The following is a 19,073-nucleotide window of genomic DNA, read 5'->3' as shown; positions in this document are numbered from 1 at the left end:
ATTCAGAATTGCCCACCCAGACAAATAACCTTCCCATCCAATAAAATCTTTGAAAAAGTGTTCATAGTTTTGTGTAATTTTGTCATTGGTCATCAAAATGCACTGCATTCCTTTTTTTGAATTTGTCGGTGTGCTAAGTCAGTGCTCCTCTTTTACTTTATAGCCAACAGAGTTGCCATGTATGCTGTTTTACCGTTTAAAAATGCAGTCATGGGTGAAAATTCAAAGGTGCTTTTTTTGGGCTACTTTCAAAAATTACTGCAGCCACCATAAAGCATTCATTACAAACAGTATAAAATAAAAATCTACTCAGCACTTGCTTAGGAAGTCAAGTAAGAGCACACAAATGTTCAGAAATCAAAAGCTCAGACAGTTAAAAGTTTTTATTTAAAACTCACAAGCTGCACAGCAAGACCGTGAAACAAAAAGTTTGAAAGGAGTCCTAAAACGTCATGACAGAAGAAGAGACTATGACGAAGTAAACAGCAAACAAAATTTCGTGTATGCTTTCTATTGAGTAACAGTAAAAGGCAGATAGGAGGGACTGTGCAAAATTTCAAAGCTAAGTATAATCTCTAAAATCACATTTTAAAAAATGAAATTATGAAGTTTCAGGAAATATTTTTCTTGCAATAAAGAAAATATTTTGCTATAGCAATTCAAATTTTAATTGTTTTTATCTCCTCCCCAAGATGTTTATAACTTTTAAATGTAAAATGTTAGTCATTTCAGAGATGAGGTAGGCGACACCGTAATTCTGATTATGTCCATCCAAAATAATAATATCTCATTAAAGCTGCGTACGTATATAGCTTCTGGTCATACAAACATTTCTTGAATATATTATTAAGAACAGCTTGAAACATTGTGATATATTATTTTCAGTCACATCTTATCCTCTATGTACAAATTACACTAATAGTGGCTAATAGCATGTCAGTAAACAATCAAGTCTGAGCTGTCAGATCAAAATGATCTATGAAGCAGGTCTAAATATCTTGTGTGACTTGACCTGACATTATGACTTTGGATTATTATTAAGGTTTAAGTGAAGGATCATGGGAACACATGTTAGAAACACTTACTAATTATGAAGTATTTTTCTTTAAGTAAACAATAATAATGCTACTTTTTCAATTTTACCAGGTACAGGGGTCTAAAAAGATTTTGGCCCTTTTTCAAATGCCTGTTACTGAATATTTGTCAATGAATAATTTTTGATGATAAAACAAAAGATATTGCACACAGTAAACAACAAATATTGTAAAACATAGTTTCAATTATTTAAAAGACAGTTATTCAACACAAATCCCCATTGTTAAATAAATCAAATTGAATTGGTAGTCATAATAAAGTATCTAATAAGATACTTATGCCATAAACTGAAAAAGTAGTTTTTGAGCTATTGGACTGTTCTGGAGAGTAATGGCCATTGCTCTTTATACACCTTAAATACTAATCCATATTTAACTGATAAAACTGGTGTACACCATGAATTGCTTTATGAATTGCAATAAATAAATGCAACTACTTTTTCTTTTTGGTATTTCTTACTATCACTCAAGCTATTATTTATATCTAATGAATAACACATTGCAATCTTCTTCTTTTGGTTATGTATGTAGAAACATATCCATAACATCATTTATGTAAGTTAATATTCATTTCTGGTTAATAGTAGGTCTCCTGTTCCACCCAACCTGTAAAAAAGAAAAACACAAAAGAACATGACTAGTAACATCTTTGTGTAACTGTCGTAGAGAACCACTGCTTTTGTACACTATATGACCAAACATATAGTTGACCTGACCGATGTGCATCATTTTGAAGTTGTTCTCATCTTTGTGGGAACACAGATTTTGCATGTTTGTCTATAAACGTGTGCTCATTTAGTCAAAACAGCATTTGTGAGGTCAGGCACTGAGGTTGGAAAAGAATTGTAATCAACAGTCAGTTCATCCCAAAGGTTTTAACAGGGTTGAGGTCAGGGCTCTGTGCAGGCCACATCAGACTCATTAAACCATTTATTTTTGGACCTTTGTGCACAGGGGCACATTTATGCTAAAACAAAAAAGGCATTCCCCAATCTGTTGTCATAATTGAGGTTAAACATTAGTTAGAAATAGGCGTAGCTGAAACATCTGATATTAATATTAAAGCATGGCGTCCACATTCTTTTGTACATATGTTGAACGTCCATCATGTCCATCATGATCAAAAGTGTGTATAAAATGTAGATACTGGAAGATTACATATTACATGAATATCACCTCCAAAACCACCCGGAGACATTATTAAAGTGCTTGTGCTCCCAAAACCTCCTAAACCAGATAAATTTGTCAAATAATGAAATGGTGAAACCTGATTCATTAAAATCATAGAATGTGTTTTCAGTTTTTTTATCCTTTACACCACTTTAGCTGATTCTTAGCATTGTATATGGTAATGTTAATTTAATGTAGCTGAAAACCCAATACTTTAGTTTAAGAAGCAGTTTCAACTTGGAATGAATGCTGCAATTTAGAACAAATACATTCACAATAGAATTTTACTGGGGCAGCTGATACAGTGCAGAAGTTCAAAAAACCTGACTAGTTAGAAAGTTGTTTAAAACTCACTATGCTTCTACATTACTACCAGTGGTTATTAAGACTGCAGTGTTGTATGCTTAATTTAATGTACAGTGTATCACAAAAGTGAGTACACCCCTCACATTTCTGCAGATATTTAAGTATATCTTTTCATGGGACAACACTGACAAAATGACACTTTGACACAATGAAAAGTAGTCTGTGTGCAGCTTATATAACAGTGTAAATTTATTCTTCCCTCAAAATAACTCAATATACAGCCATTAATGTCTAAACCACCAGCAACAAAAGTGAGTACACCCCTTAGTGAAAGTTCCTGAAGTGTCAATATTTTGTGTGGCCACCATTATTTCCCAGAACTGCCTTAACTCTCCTGGGCATGGAGTTTACCAGAGCTTCACAGGTTGCCACTGGAATGCTTTTCCACTCCTCCATGACGACATCACGGAGCTGGCGGATATTCGAGACTTTGCGCTCCTCCACCTTCCGCTTGAGGATGCCCCAAAGATGTTCTATTGGGTTTAGGTCTGGAGACATGCTTGGCCAGTCCATCACCTTTACCCTCAGCCTCTTCAATAAAGCAGTGGTCGTCTTAGAGGTGTGTTTGGGGTCATTATCATGCTGGAACACTGCCCTGCGACCCAGTTTCCGGAGGGAGGGGATCATGCTCTGCTTCAGTATTTCACAGTACATATTGGAGTTCATGTGTCCCTCAATGAAATGTAACTCCCCAACACCTGCTGCACTCATGCAGCCCCAGACCATGGCATTCCCACCACCATGCTTGACTGTAGGCATGACACACTTATCTTTGTACTCCTCACCTGATTGCCGCCACACATGCTTGAGACCATCTGAACCAAACAAATTAATCTTGGTCTCATCAGACCATAGGACATGGTTCCAGTAATCCATGTCCTTTGTTGACATGTCTTCAGCAAACTGTTTGTGGGCTTTCTTGTGTAGAGACTTCAGAAGAGGCTTCCTTCTGGGGTGACAGCCATGCAGACCAATTTGATGTAGTGTGCGGCGTATGGTCTGAGCACTGACAGGCTGACCCCCCACCTTTTCAATCTCTGCAGCAATGCTGACAGCACTCCTGCGCCTATCTTTCAAAGACAGCAGTTGGATGTGACGCTGAGCACGTGCACTCAGCTTCTTTGGACGACCAACGCGAGGTCTGTTCTGAGTGGACCCTGCTCTTTTAAAACGCTGGATGATCTTGGCCACTGTGCTGCAGCTCAGTTTCAGGGTGTTGGCAATCTTCTTGTAGCCTTGGCCATCTTCATGTAGCGCAACAATTCGTCTTTTAAGATCCTCAGAGAGTTCTTTGCCATGAGGTGCCATGTTGGAACTTTTAGTGACCAGTATGAGAGAGTGTGAGAGCTGTACTACTAAATTGAACACAACTGCTCCCTATGCACACCTGAGACCTAGTAACACTAACAAATCACATGACATTTTGGAGGAAAAATGACAAGCAGTGCTCAATTTGGACATTTAGGGGTGTAGTCTCTTAGGGGTGTACTCACTTTTGTTGCCGGTGGTTTAGACATTAATGGCTGTATATTGAGTTATTTTGAGGGAAGAATAAATTTACACTGTTATATAAGCTGCACACAGACTACTTTTCATTGTGTCAAAGTGTCATTTTGTCAGTGTTGTCCCATGAAAAGATATACTTAAATATCTGCAGAAATGTGAGGGGTGTACTCACTTTTGTGATACACTGTATCTGTGATTGTAAACAAAATACCAAAAGCCATTTGAAGATGTTGACATCTTAAAATTTTTTTCAAAACAATATGTTTTCAAAACAATAAAATGGGAAGAAGGAATGTATGAAAATCTTTTATAAGTCATGTTTGGTTTACTAACCTCCAGGACGTCTCCTCAGAATACATTTACGGATTTCATCATAGATGAAGATTAGAAGACTGTATGGAAAAGCACAGAACCACCAGTACACCCTAAAGAGAACAAAAGAAAAAAAGGTGGGTAAAAGTGACAGAGAAAAAGAGAGGAAAGAGATGTAAATTAGTGGACAGTCAAAAAGTATATATACTGTATATCACTGGTATATATATACTGTATATATATATATATATATATATACACTTTTATATATATATACACTTATATATATACAGTATATATACCTGTATATATATATATATATAACCCTGAGGCATTCAGTATATATAATTAATGAAGCAGATGGCATCATCTGCCAGAGTCAGAATGAATAGACCAGTTCACTAATGCACAGTAGATTACATTCATAACAATTATGCCTAAAGGAGGAAAAGGAGCATTTAGCCAAGGTCCTAAAACTAGTTTTAATCATCGCATCTGCTCAGTACATTAAAAAACAAAGAAGGGGGTAAATGCGATTAGTTCCTCATTCTTAAAACTGTTTGCTTCAAATTTACAGGCTATGTCCTTTGGCATGAGGCCCCTAACAAGTATGGAAGATAATGATATGTCCTTTGTATTTGTCTGCCACATTTGAGAGCACATAAGTCACTGTTGCAGTGGCAAAGAAGTTATTTCCTATCAAGCCTTTCCTCCCTTAGAAACTGCCAACTATATCTGCTAGACATGATCACTGCTGAGACTTGAGGACTGTTCCCTGACAAAAAAATCATATTTTTATATTTCATGAGTTTTTTCATGTATATATATTTGTTAAATTACCCAATCTGTTTGTTCAAAAATACAGCACACCCAATATCACCTAGATTATAAGCTTTTCATATCTGTCAACAAGCCTTGCTGGCTTCTTTATTTATTAGAATTGGTAGGGTTTGACAAAATGTTGGTTTTTTTATTCTTATTTTTTAGTGCAGTCCACATATGTTTGATAGAGTTGAAGGGGAAGGCTCTGCCAAATTTTAGCCTGTTTTACCCATTCCATCTTTTTCGGTATGTATATTTATAAAAGAACTTTAATTAAATGTTTAAAAAAATAAGTTTGTACCTCATCTGTTTGTACCTCATCATCTGATTACAGCAAAAGAAAAGTCACTGAAATGTCTAGGCTGCCAGACGATAATGCTTTTGTTTCTTTGATCATGTATAAGTACTTTTTCTCTTGGATCATGTATAAGTACATGTTTTGTATGCTGCACACATATTTTGAATACTCGCTTTTCATTAATTTCCAAGTCTTTGAGTGAATCAGTGTATGAAGAAGATCCTCTTTTTTGAAAGTCATTATAGCATAATGATGTTCATAAGAAAAGAATATTTATGGTGATACTTTAGTACATAATGATTATATATGCTATGATTGCTTATTGTTTTAGAAACTACAAGTACCTTGGGCTACAGCTGGAAAACAAACTGGACTGGTCAGGGAATACAGACGTTATAAACAGGAAGGGCCAGTGCAGCTCTATTTTCTGACAAGTTTAGGGTCCTTTAAGCTCCTGCAGATGTTCTGTTAGTCTGTGGTTGCCAGTATTCCCTTATATGCTGTTGTGTGCAAGGAGGCAGCATTAAGAAGAGATGAAACGAGATGAAACGCGGCTGGACAAATTGGTCAGGGAGCAGGGGTGGTGGTCAACATGGAGCTGGATTCACTGGTAATTGGGGCGGATAGAAGGACCCTATGCAAACTGCTTTTTGTCATAGGCATAGGTGTGTGTGTGTGTGTGTGTGTGTGTTTCTTACTTTAGTGGGTACATTCGCAAAGCAACATCCATTCCAGGGCAGTAGGACAGGAAGGCAGCAAGCGCAGTCTCAGCAAACAGACCAAAGATCAGAATCCGATTCCTTAGAAATGATATCAAACAGGCATTAATATTCCATCACTTATTATTGTATTTATTATTTATGCATTAATTGTCTCTGTAGAAAAAAAAAAGCCATAATGACACCATGACTAGGAGGTGGAAACTGGAGAATAACTGTAACAATAGGAATACATCCTGGACAGAGCTCACATACTGGTTTAAGCCTGGAGGCAATTTTCAATAGTTTAACCCATGTTTTTATATATACAAGTCATAAAGGCAAAGGATCAGAAGTGGATTTGATCTGATTTAACAGTTTGTCATAGCCAAAAGCATGTGGTCACTTGTTAGGTCCTCACAACACGTTTCTGTGTGGCACGCACTCTACCAAATATAGCACCAAGCTTCATTAACTGTAGCTGGGAATGAAAAACATGGGTGCATTTAGTCAAAAGAACATTTTTGCAGTCAAACACTGATGTTGAAGAAGAAGGACTGGCATGCAAATAACCAATTCATCCCAAATGTGTGCAATGTGGTTAGGGTCAGGGCTCTGTGCTGGCCACTGGAGTTTCTCAACATGCCTTCTCCAAACTGCCACAAATAAAATAAAAAATTAAAAAAAAAAAAACATTTCATACACATGCAAACTGGACAAAATGTGATCAAGCTGATAAGAAAAGCTCATTTTGTCATGTGTGGCATTTCTGTTTTTCAGTCCACCCCCTATATTTCTCATAAACATTCTCACTGCTGCACACTAACTTCATGCCCTGCTGAAAGAGGGAATTTCTGCGGGTCTTGCAGATGATGACGTCAGCCCACTGCACCACCACGATGCTCACAAAGAAGGACGTGTGACAGGTGAACTCTATGACTTTACGCTGCTCGTAGGTCTGAAGAAAGAGATACATGTGCTTTGATAAGTAGAGTTTCAAAGAATATTTGCATTAAGATGTGCACATTTAACATGCAATGAGTGAACATGTGTCTGACAGTGTCTAATGAATTTTGTGCAATATTGTGTAATTGTCTCTCTTTATATTTGTTCTTGTTTGTATAAGGGTTGTCTGTACAAGTGTTTTTCATTGGTATTTGTGTGTGTTTCTGTTGGTACCCATTGCTGCCCATAGCTGTCCTCAAGGTCATTGACATTACGGTCATCCCAGCCCAAACGTAATCCCAGAAGCACGCGTGGCAGAAAGCCATTTTCTGCCAAGATTACAAAGTAGGTGAAGAACCCAGCCAGGGCCTGGATCATACCTAAGGACACACATTGATTGTTACAGCACACACTGTTAAAATGATATATTTACAAATAAATACTACAAATACTAAAATGAGAATTAAGAAATGACATAAAAAACATTATTTGATACCCCATCTGGCCTTTCCTTCCTTTAACCCACTCGGTTAAATGATTGTCCAGGTCAGTTGCAGTGCTTACAGTTGAACAAGGGGCAATTTAAAGCAGCCAATTTAAACACAGAGAAACATGCCAAACTCTTCATAGATGATGACCAGAGACAAAGATCAGAACTCATATTGCATATTGTGTTAGTCTTTTAACTAACCAATAAAAAGTTGGATTTGGAACATGAATGACTGAAATTAAAATGGAATTTTAAAAAATCACATTTATTGCACATTAAATGCTGAAATGGTAACATACTGTATTCTACAGAACATATTTCCCTAAAATAATTAATTTTTGTGTTGGTTTATTACACTTTTTTATTTATTATGCCAGTCCATCCAGATGATCCAGTACACTAAAAATGCAATTTATGGACAAAAGTATTGGGACACCTCTACTAATTACTGAGTTTAGACTTTTCGACCACACCCATTCCTATCAGATGTATTAAATCAATTACCAAAACATAAATTATATGCCTTTCAATACACCAATCAGCCATACCATTAAAACTACCTCCTTGTTTCTACACACACTGTCCATTAGCTCCACTTACCATATAGAAGCACTTTGTAGTTCTACAATTACTGACTGTAGTCCATCTGTTTCTCTGCATGCTTTGTTAGTCCCCTTTCATGCTGTTCTTCAATGGTCAGTACCACCACAGAGTATGTATTATTTGAGTGGTAGGTCATTCTCAGCACTGCAGTGACACTGACATACATGGTGGTGGTGAGTTAGTGTGTGTTGTGCTGGTATGAGTGGATCAGACACAGCAGCACTGCTGAAGGTTTTAAACCCCTCACTGTCACTGCTGGACTGAGAATAGTCCACCAACCAAAAATATCGAGCCAACAGCACCCCGAGGACAGCGTCCTGTGACCATTGATGAAGGTCTAGAAGATAACCAACTCAAATGGCAGCAAAAGATGAGCGATCGTCTCTGACTTTACATCTTCAAGGTAGACCAACTAGGTAGGAGTGTCTAATAGAGTGGACAGTAAGTGGACACAGTATTTAAAAACTACAGCAGCGCTGCTGTGTCTGATCCACTCATACCAGCACAACACAAACTAACACATCACCACCACATCATTGTCACTGCAGTGCTGAGAATGATCCACCACCTAAATAATACCTGCTCTGGGGGGATCCTGACCATTGAAGAACAGGGTGAAAGCAGGTTAAAAAGATATGTAGAGAAACAGATGGACTACAGTCAGTAATTGTAGAACTACAAAGTGCTTCTATATGATCAGTGGAGCTGATAAAATGAACTGTGAGTGTAGAAACAAGGAGGTGGTTTTAATGTTATGGCTGATCAGTGTATATGGCAACAGTTTGAAAAGGCCAGTTCCTTTTCCTCTGGTATGACTTTTCCTGTGCACAAAGCAAGGTCACTAAAGATATGATTCGACAGGTTTGGTGAGGAGAAACTATACAGAGCCCTGACATTAACACTTCAAAACCAGTGGGATGATTTGGAACACTAATTATGAACAAGGCCTTTTTGTTCAACATGGGTGCATGTTCTTTTTACTGAATAGGCATGAATTTCCACAGGCACACTCCAAAATCTTGCAAAAAAAGCCAGAAAACCTTGCCTTCCTAAAAGAGTAAAGGCTTTCATTGTCTTGAACAAAGTGGGTGGTGGTGCCACTATTTCAATGCCCATGGTTTTGAAATGGGGTGTCCTAAATACTTTTGTCCATATAGTGTACATTTATATTTTGTTGTAATAAAAAACTGATTTCCTTTTTAAAACTACTCAAATCAGTCCAAACCAAATCATATTATTCTGGCTGATGCAATATCTCACAGTTTAGAGAAAAGCAAAAATGATGTACAAGCACTGTGTTCTGTTTTTGGTAGGTTCATGCTTGCCCTCACGTAAGTGCATGTGCCTTACCAATCTGCCCATATGCCATACTAATGAGTCTCTCGTTGACCAATTTGTCAGTTTTGGGGTTTCGGGGTTGACGCTTCATAATGTCACTCTCAGCTGATTCATAAGCCAGGGAAATGGCAGGAACCTGAGGCAGAAAGAAAGAAAAAAGAAAAACAGAGCAAGGAATTGAGAAGGGAATGTGAATGTGAAAGAAGATCTGTTGCAACATTACATATATAAAGTGTGTTTTCAGTTTAAGTCCAAAGTTTACATACATTAGGGACATTTGGTGTATATCATTTCTTTGGATTAGCTGTTCTTTTCTGTGACTGAATGATTGGAACACATGTCTTCAGTCCAAAATACATTTGAGTTTTTTTTTACAAGTTTAGTATGAGTATCCTAAAAATATGACATAACAATTTACATAATAGACATACTGTAATGGGCTGGTAACCTGTCTGTGGTGTTTCCTACCTTTCACCTAATGAATCAGACCCACCATGACCTTGACCAGAATAAAGCGGTGGTAAAAACACAATGAAAAAATAATAGACATTATAGTGTACTTGGACTGCACAGCGATAAAGTACAACAGACTACTACAGGTAGGATCCAGGGTTTGAATCCCCAGTAGTGCTATCAGCTGATTGGGCGTATACATACAGACATGAATGGCTATGTCTGGGGGGAAGGGGGGTTGCCAAGGCCTGTCTGGGGTGTGTTACAGCATTGCACCCAGTGATACCCACCGCGATCCTGACCTCGATAAAGCAGTGATAAAAATAATGACAATGACAATATACATGATATATCTACTATTACATTTTTTTTTATCAGTAAATTTATTATATTTATATATGAGCTTCTTTGGCTTTGGACAGTGTCACTTGTGTTCCACCAGCTTTTAATTTAAGGCATTTTTTAAGGTTTATGGATTACCATCTGAGAAAAAATTCCACTTGGTTAAAAGTGACAGTTTACTGATGTCACAGAGTAAGATGCCAAACTTAATTAACAGACTGAAAGTGGCAAAGGAACAAATGAGAAAGTAAAAATGTGAAACATATTGTAATTGTGAGTGTCTGTGTATGTGTGTGTGTGTGTGTGACTGTCCCACCATGTCAGTTCCCAGGTCAATGCAGAGGATGGTGACAGTGCCCAGAGGCAGAGGGACACTAGCAATGATGAAAAGCAGAAAAGGAGAGATTTCAGGGATGTTGCTGGTCAGAGTGTAGGCTATTGACTTCTTCAGGTTATCAAAGATTAAACGACCTGTGGGAGAAAGGTGGTACAAAGTGTTGTGTTGTCAAAGTTGTGCTGAAACCATACAGTGGGTAAACAATGTATGTTCTTCATAAGCATTGAGGTAAGCATGTATGGCTAAAAAATTATCAGAAAACACACTAATAAATAAATGCATAGTACTATAAATTAATTAATTAATTGGGACAGTGATATCCTAGTGGTTAGAGCTTTGGGCTATCAGTCGGAAGATTGTGAGTTCAAATCCAGGCTCTGCTATGCAGCCACTGTTGGGCCATTGAGCCCTTAACTCTGTCTGCTCCAAGGGCGTTGTACAATGGTTCTGACCCCAGCTTACAAACAAGCAGGGGGAATGCGGAAAAAGAATTTCATTGTATTGTACACATGTATATGTATACGTATATGACAAATAAAGGCATTCTTCTTCTTTTTGTTCTTCTAAACACCTGTCTCATAATTAAATGTGATATCTGAAGGACATCTGAATGATTTTGTTTCTGAATGGATGTAAATATCTCATGCCCAATCTTAATCCATCTCTCTCTCTCTCTCTCTCTCTCTCTCTCACCCTCCTCCACTCCTGTCACAATGGATGCAAAGTTGTCATCCAGCAAGATCATGTCAGCTGCTTGTTTGGAGACATCAGATCCTGCAATTCCCATGGCAATGCCAATGTCAGCTCGTTTAAGGGCAGGAGAGTCATTCACCCCATCACCAGTTACTGCCACAATAGCACCCTGCAAAAGTACAACACTGTTACACAACCATTAAACTCAACTACTGCAAACAGCCAAACACTTAGCTGTTATATTACTGTAACTTTACTGTATTTTGTATTACATATGTTTAATTAATGCAAAAATACTTCTCCCAAAAAACTGTTACATACTATTTAAACATACAAGCAGAAATATGATGCCTGCAAGACAAGATCCACAGGTGGTGTGGCGATAAATTCTGTTGGCCCACTATAATGGGGATCCAGGGTTTAAATCTCCGATGCGGCTATCCTCTGGTTTGGCATCTACATACAGACATGATTGGCTATGTCTAAGGGGGCATAGCCAAGGGGAGTTTGCCTTGTATTACTGCATTATGCCCAGTGATTCCAGGGAAGCTGGACCCTCTGTGACCCTGACCAGTATATTTAAACATGGTAACAGTGGTAAAACATGAAAATGAAATAAAAAATGAAAAAATACATGTCATTTCTTTGTCCTTTTCTCAGTTACATAAGGGTTAGGGGTCTATAATAATAATAGTATTTTTTGTATCACAGGTGGTGTTTTTACCCAAGACAAATTTAAAATCTTCAGGTTAGGAGATGGATAGGCTATGCAACACATTCACCTTTTAGTCCTTAAGTTGGCTGTATTTTTGGGGTTTGTTGTCCTGGGGGTGGCCAAGATGACCTTTTCCTCTAATATCTCTTGCTAGATTCGTCGATTTTAGTATTCTTAGATTGTTTGTGATGCCCCAGTACCATTTGTAAGATGTGTTACACCTGTGGGTTTTGTGTCTTCAGAGTCATATGAGCAACCCTTCTTTTCCTTACCACAAAGCTCTTAGACCTGCATCTGTGTCACTAAAACATTGTGAAATCTGCTGTCCAGTGGTTAGGTAAAGTTTCCACTTGTGGAATATCAAACCAGAATTGTTCTGACATGAAAAACTAAAGTTTTTAAATCCTTGGTTTTCCTCTATTGTATGCAGACACACCCACGCACTTATATAACACACATTCCTACCTGTCTCTGGCAGCCCTCTACAATGATGAGTTTCTGCTGTGGAGAGGTCCGGGCAAAAACAATCTCAGTATGATTCCTCAGGAGATCATCCAGATACTCTGAACTCATCTCTTTTAGATCAGCTCCATGCACTACACATGCCTTGGCATCTCTGTTTAACACAGATATACCCATACATAAGATATACACCAGTGTATGAACACAAAACCAAAGAAACGAACATACACAAAGAAAAACAATATGTATGGGCCCTTTTTCTGAAATTTATGGCAAACATGTCCTTTAAGCATATGGCTTTAATAAAGTATTATTTAACCAGACACAAACTCTGCACATTGTTTAGAATTTTTTTTTTATAGTTGCACTTGTGTTGCACTTTTCAGTTTATTAAAAATGTATTAATATTTAATTATTGTTATTGTTATTTTTAAGTACTTAAAAATACTTCTCCAGAAATGGGTTTGTATTTGTATACTTTGTCAGGTTCAAGTAAAGTTCTAATCAGAAAGGAAAGTTTTCATCAATTCTTTGCATTATTCGATAAATAAAGAATTAACTAAAAAGATTAGGTCAGAATAAAAGTTCTCAGAATAAACATTATGCCATTCTTGTATTATATATTGTTACATTAAAAAAAGTCCATAATAAAGTTGACATATTAATATATTTGTCTCTGTTTCTGTATTTAAGCCAAAAAGCCACTCTATTCTGAGCATAACACACTTACACAATTTCGCTGGAATGCAGAGACACATTTAAAGTGCATATTTGAGAAAATATACAAACTACTTTGAAAAAAATACACATTTACTTTAATTAAGTATATACAGAATACACAGAATACAGTTACATGCATACCGAGGGTTAACTTGACTGAGAGGGATGTTAAGTCTCTCCGCAATGTCCTCCACTGTCTCATTGCCCTCAGAGATGATGCCAACACCTTTAGCAATAGCCTTAGCTGTTATTGGATGGTCTCCAGTTACCATGATCACCTTTTGAAATAAGTTACTGCATGTTATGTTTTACATCCAAATTAATGTTTTAGTTTTTTTTTTACTTGGCATTTGAAAATATGCCTTAAATACTGTAAATACTATAAAGAAGAAAATAAGCAGAAATAGGAAAGGCAATTAACAAACAAAATGAATGACTAATTTACAATTTAAAAAAATGGTTGAATAATGGAGTAGTTGAATACCTTAATTCCAGCAGAGCGACACTTGCCCACAGCATCAGGTACAGCCGCTCTGGGAGGGTCAATCATGGACATGAGACCCAGGAAGCACATCTGGTCCATGGGGAAATTGATGTTATCACAGTCAAACACAAAGCCCCGTTGGAACTGAGAGGGTGACAGCATCAAGTGGCAGAAACCTGCAAGACCAGTTGTGACAAAGATTAAAGATTAACACAGTAGAGACTAAAGTTATAACAAAAACTGTCAAAGGCAATAAGTAAAATAAAGATACAAAATCAATAAAGGCATTTCACATACAGACTTAAGGAAAGTCAGATTTTTACTTATAATGAATAAAACAATCTAAGATATGATGAAGTTGAAAAGGAAATGTAATTACTAACAGTCAGTTGCTGACTTAAACTGCACAGCAAAATAATATTTGAAAGGTAATATTAAACTCTTAACTTAGATTTCTGTTGTAGCACTCTTTACCTGGTAACAACAGGCCATTATCTATAACCCAAGAATCTTACTTACCTAAAAGACCCTCGCTATTCCTCAACATACTGACTAAGCCAATAGCCTTCCAATGAATCTTTTAAAAGTACCCACCACTCTTAGCCCACTTTATCAACACACTTTTACATACTATTTTTACCACAACTTACCTAACAAGGCCTTCATCCATTACCCAACACACTTTCTTTGACCATCACCCCACCCAAAAGACCCTCACCAATAACCCAACACTCTAAAATTACATATCAATAAACTTTCACCCATCACAAATTACATAATATAATTGTTCTGATTAAAACAGCAAAACACTTATTCATTACCCAACAGTTTTACAATGGCTTAGATAAAAGTCCTTGACCCCACCCAACAAATCATTACCAACTACCCAACACCCAAAACTTTTTTTGCTTAACTCTTTTATACACACTTTTTAATTACACTTAATCTTTCAATGCTTATTTAGTACTGTATATGCCCTAACACACTACCACTGCATGCACATCACATTCATCCTTTTCTTATTTAGCTTTTTACAGACCCTTAACTCATAGTAGGTTCCCTCTACACAGCAATATTGAAGACTAATATTTCCCACCAGTACCCAACACAGTTTCTTTACCCTTATAGTGCTATTGCCTTACCCAAAACTCTCTCTCCCAGACCCCCTAGGTCCATGTAGGCACTCTGGAATGCATCTTTCCAGTCGTCATTCAGAGGAATCTCTTGCCCATTGATCATTATAGTACTGCACCTGCATCAGTCAATCAAACAGCTCAACAGTTATGAATTACCAGTAATTACAACATTTAATTAACAATAACTAGAGCATTATATACTTATAAAACAAGTTATGAATTTGCAGTAATCATAGGTACTGCTTAAAAAAATTACCAACTAAATCCAGACTGGTTTGACTGTGTGGGTGATACTAATGTACCAGTTCAGTGGGTAGTTTAATATGATTTATCAGTTTTATTGATTTACCTGTCTAAAACTCTTTCTGGAGCTCCTTTCATCACCAGCACATGCCCTGTTGGACTGTCTTCAATTTCATGGATTGACAGCTAAAAGAAATAGATTTGCATTGGGTACTTGATGATAATTCATCAATAGTCTTACTTATTATAGTATGCATTAGTGGTGTTTCTTGAGTACATAATATTTCACCTACTTTGGGGCTGTACAGTATGACTTGGTGTGTTTCATACCTGATACTTGTTGGTGGAATTGAAGGGAATTTCTGCTACTTTGCAATTATTGTCTCTGAATACCCTCACAGACCCACAGGAGAGCTCAATACACTTTAGCAGTGCAGATTCGGATGCATCTCCAGCTGTGTCCCGCTGCACATGTTAATGTCTTAATCAATTGTAGCTATGATTGCAAATAAACATTGCACATAATAAATCAATCAGATGTTTGTGTTTTTACCTTAAGTATAGGAATATCTTCCTGTCCTGGTTTAAAGACCGCACGGTTGCATAGTGCTGCTACACGTGCTAAAGCAGTCCAAGTGGGAGAGGTCTTATCAAAGCTGCCAGAACCTTCAAATGAGAGGAATCACACACATTCTAATTTTTGCATTCCACATGTGAGTAACATACATCAACAGTTTACACTTGTAAGGCACATGTATGTTATGGCGTTATTTTCTACAATTGTTTTTCTGTACCTGAATAATTGTAGTTCCTACTTCTTCCTCCACAAAAAAAACAACTAATTTTCTGAAAACAAATGTAGGTGGATTATTGCCATTAAAAAGGCTTAAATCATGGCAATTAATCAATATCTAAAGCTTTCAGTGCTTCCAGACCACAGAGGCCTTGCCCATGGCAGAACATAGAAACTTCCTAGAGCTGGCCACCCCATCAAATTAGACATTCGTGCAAGAAGGGCTTTGGTCAGGGAAGTAAAAATAGAATCTAACTCTAAAAGAGCTAAAAGTTCTGTGCAAAGAACAGAAAAGCTGTTTGTTTATTAGGATTTTAACATCATGTTTTACACTTCATGACAAAAACAAATATTACACAAGATTAATCAGTTCACGCAAGGTTATAATGAACACAGTCATGGACAATTTAGTGTCTCCAATTCACCTCACTTGCATGTCTTTGGACTTTGGTAGGAAACCGGAGCCCCTGGAGGAAACCCACACGGACACGGGAAGAACATGAAAACTTCAGCCTAATACAGAAACATCCTTAAAAAGGCAGGGGTGAATGGCATTAAGTATGCAGCCAAAGTAAGTCTAGCTTTGGGGCTAGTCTTGAGTAGTCCAGCCAAAGACCAGACTTAAACTCCATCAAACATTTGTGGAGAGACCTGAAGATGGCAGATCACAGACAACTGCCAACCACTGTGAGCTTGAGAGAATCTGCCATGAAGATTGAGATAAACTGCTTGAATCCAGTTGTGCAAAGCTTGTAGAGATGCATCCAAGAGGATTTGCATTAATAATTAAAAAACATGCTTTCTCTTTGTCATCGTATTAGACATAAATAATTAAGTATAGATCATTGGGTAAAATTATGCCCATTCAAAACCAAATCCACAACACAGTAAAGTGTAAAAAAGTCTAAAAAAAATTCAGAATTCACTTCCTCTCTTTCTCTCCCTGTGTGTGTGTGTGTGTGTGTGTGAGTGAGTGTGTGTAGCTATGCAGCTATAGCTATACAGATATAATTAGGTCAACTAGCATAAAATGTTACAGTGCTTTACCTGTTTTATCTCTTTATTAATTTTTTGTAATTTCATTTTAGAATTTTCTACATTTTAGAGCAGCTGAAATGATTAAAATAATGCTTGCTATATTTGTTTATTTGTTTACTAGGGTATAGCTCAAACCTAGGGTATAGCTACCCTAGGGTATATAGGGTATATACTAGGGTATAGCTCAAACCTGACTGGTCCTCTGTAGTGTCTGCCTCATGAATCTGATTGTCAAACCACATGTGGGCCACAGTCATGCGATTCTGAGTTAGAGTTCCTGTTTTATCTGAGCAGATTGTGGAGGTGGAACCCAAAGTCTCTACAGCCTCCAGGTTCTTCACCAAACAGTTCTTGCGTGCCATACGCTTTGCTGTTAGAGTCAGACACACCTAAGAGAATGAGAAAGAGAAATCAATAATAAGAGCAGAAAATACAACTGGGTAATAAATTAAAGGAAAAACTTGAATAAAAGAGTGTGGAAACATAATAAGAATAGATATTTGTTGTTCCTGATGATAATAAGAAAATAACATTATTCTATGCCCTGTGGCATGTATATGAATTGAGATCAGTATAATATGAAAAGGAAAATAGATTTAAGTAACTTTGAAAGAGGGTTCATTAATCTAACTGCTATTTTCAGATGAGTCACCCTTTATATTCTTGACAGCTGAGCAAACGCATGTGGGGACACTTTATTCAATACTAAGTTTTACTGACTAATAATCTGATTAATATGATGTAGCATTTTTATTCTAAATTCTTTTTTCAAAATGACAGTAACTCTATGCACAGAGCACCAGTACTGAATTGTTTTGGAGTATAACAGTTATAGTCTATGAATTTTGCAGTCACCAGTTCTGGAGCCAGTTGAAGACAAGATGTTTTGACAAGTATGTTCAATGGTTCTTTCCACCACCATCCACTACCATTCAAGAGTTTACATGCACTTTTAAGAAACATGTATTTCGTGGCAGTATAGGAATTTCAGTGGTTGCTTTCAGGGGGGCTAAATGGGTGAAACACACATTTATTGTGAGTTTCCCAAAACATGATGAGCCATAGAGCAACATAGATGATTAATTATGCAATTCTCATAAGGTCATTTCACTTTGTGGCATAGCCTTTAGATTCATTGTTATTGATTATGCTTGGCTACAGCTTGTGATTTATTTGTGCCTATATAAAAATGGCTTATTGGAATGCCACTATTAAAATAAAAATTGAAGAGTTGTCTCTTGCTGAGGTTGAAAAGAAACCGAAATTGTCACCTTACACTGATTACCTTACACCACTGGGTAAAAATTATGCAAAAAATGGGCCTTCCCCAAACTCTTGCCACAAAGTTGGATGCATATTATTTGATTATAAACAGTTCATTTTATACACCTGTTAGCAATAAGTGTACCAAAATACTTGACTAATTAGGATGGGTGTCTACATACGCTTGGCCATATGATGTATATAAAATTATTTAGCATGGTGCAAATGAAGAATACCAGCCCAATAAAGGAACTTTGAAACTGAATTTGAATTAAATGGAAAGAGACAGTGAAAGAAGGCGAGACTAAGAAAGAAATGAAATAAATTTGGAAGAGTGACAGGACTAAAATTGAAACTGGAATTGCAACGGACAAAAGGAAAGAGAGCTGTGTTTATTCTCATTTACAGAGGCTGCACTAGTCTATATGACTGATGGTGAAGAATGGGCAGCTGACAGATGCACTGTAGACCACAGAGTTCAATTTTTATACACACAGGAGACATGAGGAGTCAAGAAGCAAGAGAGAAGGATGATAGAAATGACAGAAAGAAGAGAGAAAAGACAGACTGAAGTATAAAAGAAACATCAAGACAAACATGGGGACAAAGAGACAAGGCAGTCACTGAGTAAGCAGAGACATTAAAGATAGTAAGTAAAAAGCCAAGGGAAAGACAGAGAGAAGGAGATGAGCAAAGAGATAGACTGGAAAAGAAAAAAAAGTGAGACAAAGCTGGTAGACAGGAAGAGATCA

The 19,073-nt window shown here is 37.1% G+C and overlaps 1 protein-coding gene across 2 annotated transcripts in view; it reads right to left on the bottom strand.

Moving 5' to 3' along the window:
- Positions 1-398: 398 nt before the first annotated feature.
- The window catches only part of atp1a2a (ATPase Na+/K+ transporting subunit alpha 2a), a 53,789-nt gene continuing 35,114 nt past the window's right edge, over positions 399-19,073 (bottom strand). For both annotated transcript variants that reach the window (XM_062988162.1, XM_062988163.1), the window contains 16 exons: positions 17,249-17,447; positions 15,781-15,893; positions 15,558-15,692; positions 15,334-15,413; positions 14,991-15,100; positions 13,849-14,024; positions 13,506-13,642; positions 12,648-12,798; positions 11,468-11,636; positions 10,754-10,908; positions 9,655-9,778; positions 7,446-7,591; positions 7,094-7,224; positions 6,267-6,368; positions 4,470-4,561; positions 399-1,700 (listed from right to left, as the gene is read on the bottom strand). In XM_062988162.1, the coding sequence (XP_062844232.1) occupies positions 1,672-1,700; positions 4,470-4,561; positions 6,267-6,368; positions 7,094-7,224; positions 7,446-7,591; positions 9,655-9,778; positions 10,754-10,908; positions 11,468-11,636; positions 12,648-12,798; positions 13,506-13,642; positions 13,849-14,024; positions 14,991-15,100; positions 15,334-15,413; positions 15,558-15,692; positions 15,781-15,893; positions 17,249-17,447 (2,049 nt within the window). In that variant the 3' untranslated portion in view covers positions 399-1,671. The remainder of the gene's footprint in view (positions 1,701-4,469; positions 4,562-6,266; positions 6,369-7,093; positions 7,225-7,445; positions 7,592-9,654; positions 9,779-10,753; positions 10,909-11,467; positions 11,637-12,647; positions 12,799-13,505; positions 13,643-13,848; positions 14,025-14,990; positions 15,101-15,333; positions 15,414-15,557; positions 15,693-15,780; positions 15,894-17,248; positions 17,448-19,073) is intronic.

The sequence above is a fragment of the Trichomycterus rosablanca genome, chromosome 25 (genome assembly GCF_030014385.1).
Source record: "Trichomycterus rosablanca isolate fTriRos1 chromosome 25, fTriRos1.hap1, whole genome shotgun sequence".
In the NCBI taxonomy this organism is placed as follows: Eukaryota; Metazoa; Chordata; class Actinopteri; order Siluriformes; family Trichomycteridae; genus Trichomycterus; species Trichomycterus rosablanca.
Note: the sequence above shows the minus strand (reverse complement) of the source record. Positions and strands in the feature narration are given on the sequence as shown.